Raw genomic sequence first — 4,075 nt, 5'->3', positions numbered from 1 at the left:
AATTCTTAGGTATGAATACACGCGTAACTTTAGAAAAGTCAGAGGTCTGTGACCTTAAGTTTTGAACCTGCGGACATTCGTCTCGGTAGTCCATTCCACTCGCTATTATGCTATCGCCGCTTAACTATAAAATAATTGTGTATAATTAAATTTAATTCCTCACTCCATCTTGTGTCAGAGAGTCCCATATCTCGACTCCCTCTACAACTTAAAAAGCCAAATTGGGATGGCAGTCAACAAATGGCACTGTTTATCGTTAACTATTTACCAACGGACTATTTAATAAGGCAACAAAGTATAACTATAGTAAAAAAATAGTCCATACTATATTGACTATAATAAAATACGTTTGATAGATGATCAAGCGTCGTTACTTCGAGAAGATCCCGCTGCAAGCTAACTTCTACCCGTTGCCAGCCGCGGCGTACATCGAGACGACACGACAAGGTTCACGGTGCTGACGTCCACACCGCTTGGCATGGCGGCACTGCAGCCCGGACAGATCGAGGTGCGAATTATTCACATGAACACGCACACGCACACACACGCACACGCACATCATCCATGAATAACAAATACATTCATCAAAAGTACTGGTATTACTATTCTGTGTGTATATGATGTATAAGTGTTTTTTGACAGAAATTATGATATTACCGCGCTAACCAATTCTCTTCGTGTCTTTGTAGTAGCATTGGTAATTGGTAACCATGATCATGTTACTAAGCATGTAATACGCCAAGCGCAGGTGATGCAAGACCGGCGCCTGAGCCGCGACGACAACCGCGGCATGAACCAGGGCGTGCTCGACAACCTGCGCACGCGACACGTCTTCAAACTACTACTCGAGCCCGCCGGCAGGGACTGTCAGGTCAGTGGCTATTTATACGAGGAAGGGAAACCGAATTATTTTAAGTTTCAAATTTGTAAAAGTGGAGAATTGAAAAAGATACAGAGTGAAAGAAATTACTATTCTTCAATTAATTGTTGTATGACGCATCGTGATAGAGAAAGAATCAAAGGAATAATAATGTGTTTTATAATGAATTTAAAGAATTTAAAATTAATATTACATCTAATTCCTTTGATTACATCTTATATTTATCATGCTTATAATATTATTACTACACTAAACATTTCTTACAGAAACCCCCACCAGAAGCAACGAGCGGGCAGCTGACCCTAGGGTCTCATATTGCCCAGCAGTACCTCCTGCAGCCGCTCATAAGCATGCAGTACACGGCACGCGAGGACACCTCCCGGCCCGCCTACTCTCGATCCACTGTCAGCGCCGCGGACATCGTGTTGGCCTCGTGTCAATCCCACGTGTCCAGTAAGGTACGTGCTCATTCTTACTTATACTATATATTGTACGTGGAGTGCTATAGGCTATACATCATCACGCTATGACCAATAGGAGCGGTACAGTAATGAAACATGTTGCCATACCGGGAAAAAATTATTAGTTTTGAGAGCTTCTGTTGTGCGTGCGCTGCGTAAACGGTTAAAGTTATGCAACAATGATATATGACGGGATTGTTCCTCTTAAAAAGTTGTACAAAAATATATTATATAACAAAGTCCCACGCTGCATCTGTCTGCCTGAACGTGTTAAACTCAAAAACTACCCAACGTATTAGGATAAAATTTGGTATGGAGGCAGTTTGAAACCCTGGGAAGAACATAGGCTCCCGGGAAAATATATAGCGTGATTTTTATAACGGAAAACTTTAGTCCGAAAATCTTTATAACGCGGACGGAGCCGCGGGCAAAAGCTAGTACTATATACACCTTGAATGACGTTCGTTTACGCTTCTACAGAGAGGTCGAGAATGGCAATTAATCTTTTCATACACCACATACAAAGTGTGTGGTGATACAATAATTATACCGCCATCTCGACAACATCAATGGAACTGCAAGAAGACCGATATGGCATTGACTTGACCCAATTGTAGTGATAACGCACAGGAATCACGTTAGATGGCGACAAATGATTCTGACTTGCGACAGCAACATTTGCGCAACGCGCAGCATACCATCTCCGAATGGGAACCGTCGGAGACGTCACGGCCGGTCACAAGCAACATCTGCCTGACTGGGAATCATCCCCTTCCATAGAGGAACGCAACCATCTGTTCCTCTACAGTGGCGTCTATCTATTAACCAGGCTACAAGTGTAAACAAAATATAAAGAGCTGTCGCTTTGCAACATACGTCATATCGGCATCAGCATAATACTGGTGGTAGGATATATTTTATAACACGCCATAATGACCTGCGTAAGTAAGTCGCGTTCCGGGATCAGCCTGTGAATGTTCAACAGTGTCTACTGCCGAGGGGTAATCATCTCTCGTCAGTCGTCGACGCTTTGTAGACTTGACGCAAAGCCTTATTATTTATACAAAAATACTTGTGTATTATAAAAGCGCTCACAAACGCTAGTAAAAATTTGAACTGTACGTAATTTTCCCATTACCTATCTATAATAGGGATTGCAACATTATAAATTGCATTATTTTCAGACTAAAGATGGCGGCACACTACGAGGCATAGGAGTGACGCTGCAGCGGGTCCATCTCGACGAGTGTTACGGGAATAAGGACGTGTATAAATCCTACCCCATCGGCGATGGAGTGGTAAGTACATTAGTTGTTCCGGCCTCCGCTCGTGTGATTAGTGTATCGTGGAACGTAATGAGATGAAAATAAAATGCCATGTTACTCGATGGAGTAGTTGTATTACGGTGCGATTGCAATACTGAGGTCTCGTATTCGATCCCCAAATCGGGGATGTGATGTCGGGTTTTTCTACTCAGTATCAGCCCGGAGTCTGGAATTTATGCCCGATAGTGCGACAGACTCGGCATAAGTCACGTCATGGGACGGAATACACACGGCAGAAAGTGTACCTGTTGCGCCTCTGCCTACTTTTTTGAAAATGAATTCGTGTGTATGTGAGGAATGGGCAATGTCAGTGACAATGTGGCATGTTATCAGTGAAAGACTTTAAAATTTAATTTATTACTTTCAGAGGTTACCTCCTCCAAATAAAACCTAAAAACGTCTTTGTATACATTTAATGTTGTAATGAGTAGTAGGTTTTAAATGTCTCGTACGCGTGAGTCCGTCTGGGTTGCTTCCACCACAATATCTATTTGTCCCACGCAACGGTACTAAAAACTTAGCTAGTACAGTAAATCCCCCTAGAATGTAGCATAACGAACACAACACAAAGTTACGTGTCATTAAATTGTAATAATTGTTATTGGTCAAGAGACCAACGCGTAAATCACATGTCAGTCTCTCGACCAATCAAAATGAAACGATACGGTCTGTCGTGTCCCTTTTTTGCCACATTATAAAAGGCCAACTTTACCATGCAATACTTGTTCCAGGTGCAAATATCAGACTTGCTAGACGTGCAACGTGACCGCGTGTTCGACAGTTCACTGACCTTTGTCAGCGTGCACAACCCATTGCCGGAGGGCGTCGTCACGCTGTGCCCCATGGAGGTGCGGTCAGTATTCATTAACCAATCGCTCAACAACGGCTGAGTCGAACATAGCGTATAAATACAGGACTGATTATATTAAATAACTGTTGCAAGTCTGCAACGTTTAGCATTGTAATTTTAACTCATTGAAAACAATTTCAAATCATATCACCGCAGTCACTTGTAAGTTAACAAAATACTTGTAATATATAATTCAATTTTCAAACAATTTCAATTTTTATTAATAGTGGCATGATTGTTATTGCCTGTTTTATTAAGCAAATACTTGTAATAATGCCGTTTGTAAAGTAATATTTGTTTCAACAGTACAAGCATAATATGTAAACAGCGTTATTGTCATGATTTACTAGGTTTTGCATACATTTCAAGTGTACTATTTAAAATAAAGTGAATTAAAAATATAATATAGATAGATATAAAATTATATTATATAAATTCATTTATAATTGACATAAAAGTCGTGTTATTTATGTTGCTTGTGAGATATTGACGAAAAAGTATTTTTTTCCTTTTATTTTATAAATTCAATTTAAAAACACCATAGAGATTTGTGGCATAA

General features: G+C 40.5%; 1 protein-coding gene across 1 annotated transcript; it reads left to right on the top strand.

The window, feature by feature from the left end:
- The first annotated feature begins 439 nt into the window (after positions 1-439).
- Positions 440-3,641, top strand: LOC119193698 (alpha-mannosidase 2-like). The gene is made up of 5 exons (XM_037447325.1): positions 440-508; positions 749-871; positions 1,147-1,338; positions 2,526-2,639; positions 3,398-3,641. The coding sequence occupies exons 1-5, from the start codon at positions 479-481 to the stop codon at positions 3,554-3,556; spliced, it is 618 nt and encodes a 205-aa protein (XP_037303222.1). The 5' UTR covers positions 440-478; the 3' UTR covers positions 3,557-3,641.
- The last annotated feature ends 434 nt before the right edge of the window (positions 3,642-4,075 follow it).

Source organism: Manduca sexta, unplaced genomic scaffold, assembly GCF_014839805.1.
Source record: "Manduca sexta isolate Smith_Timp_Sample1 unplaced genomic scaffold, JHU_Msex_v1.0 HiC_scaffold_928, whole genome shotgun sequence".
NCBI lineage: Eukaryota > Metazoa > Arthropoda > Insecta > Lepidoptera > Sphingidae > Manduca > Manduca sexta.
This window is presented reverse-complemented; position numbering and strand designations above follow the sequence as displayed.

Coding starts and splice junctions, on each gene's coding strand:
- LOC119193698 (XM_037447325.1), top strand. CDS start 479: ATGGCGGCACTGCAGCCCGGACAGATCGAG. Junction 509..748: donor TGCAGCCCGGACAGATCGAG/GTGCGAATTATT, acceptor CGCCAAGCGCAG/GTGATGCAAGACCGGCGCCT. Junction 872..1,146: donor CCGCCGGCAGGGACTGTCAG/GTCAGTGGCTAT, acceptor CATTTCTTACAG/AAACCCCCACCAGAAGCAAC.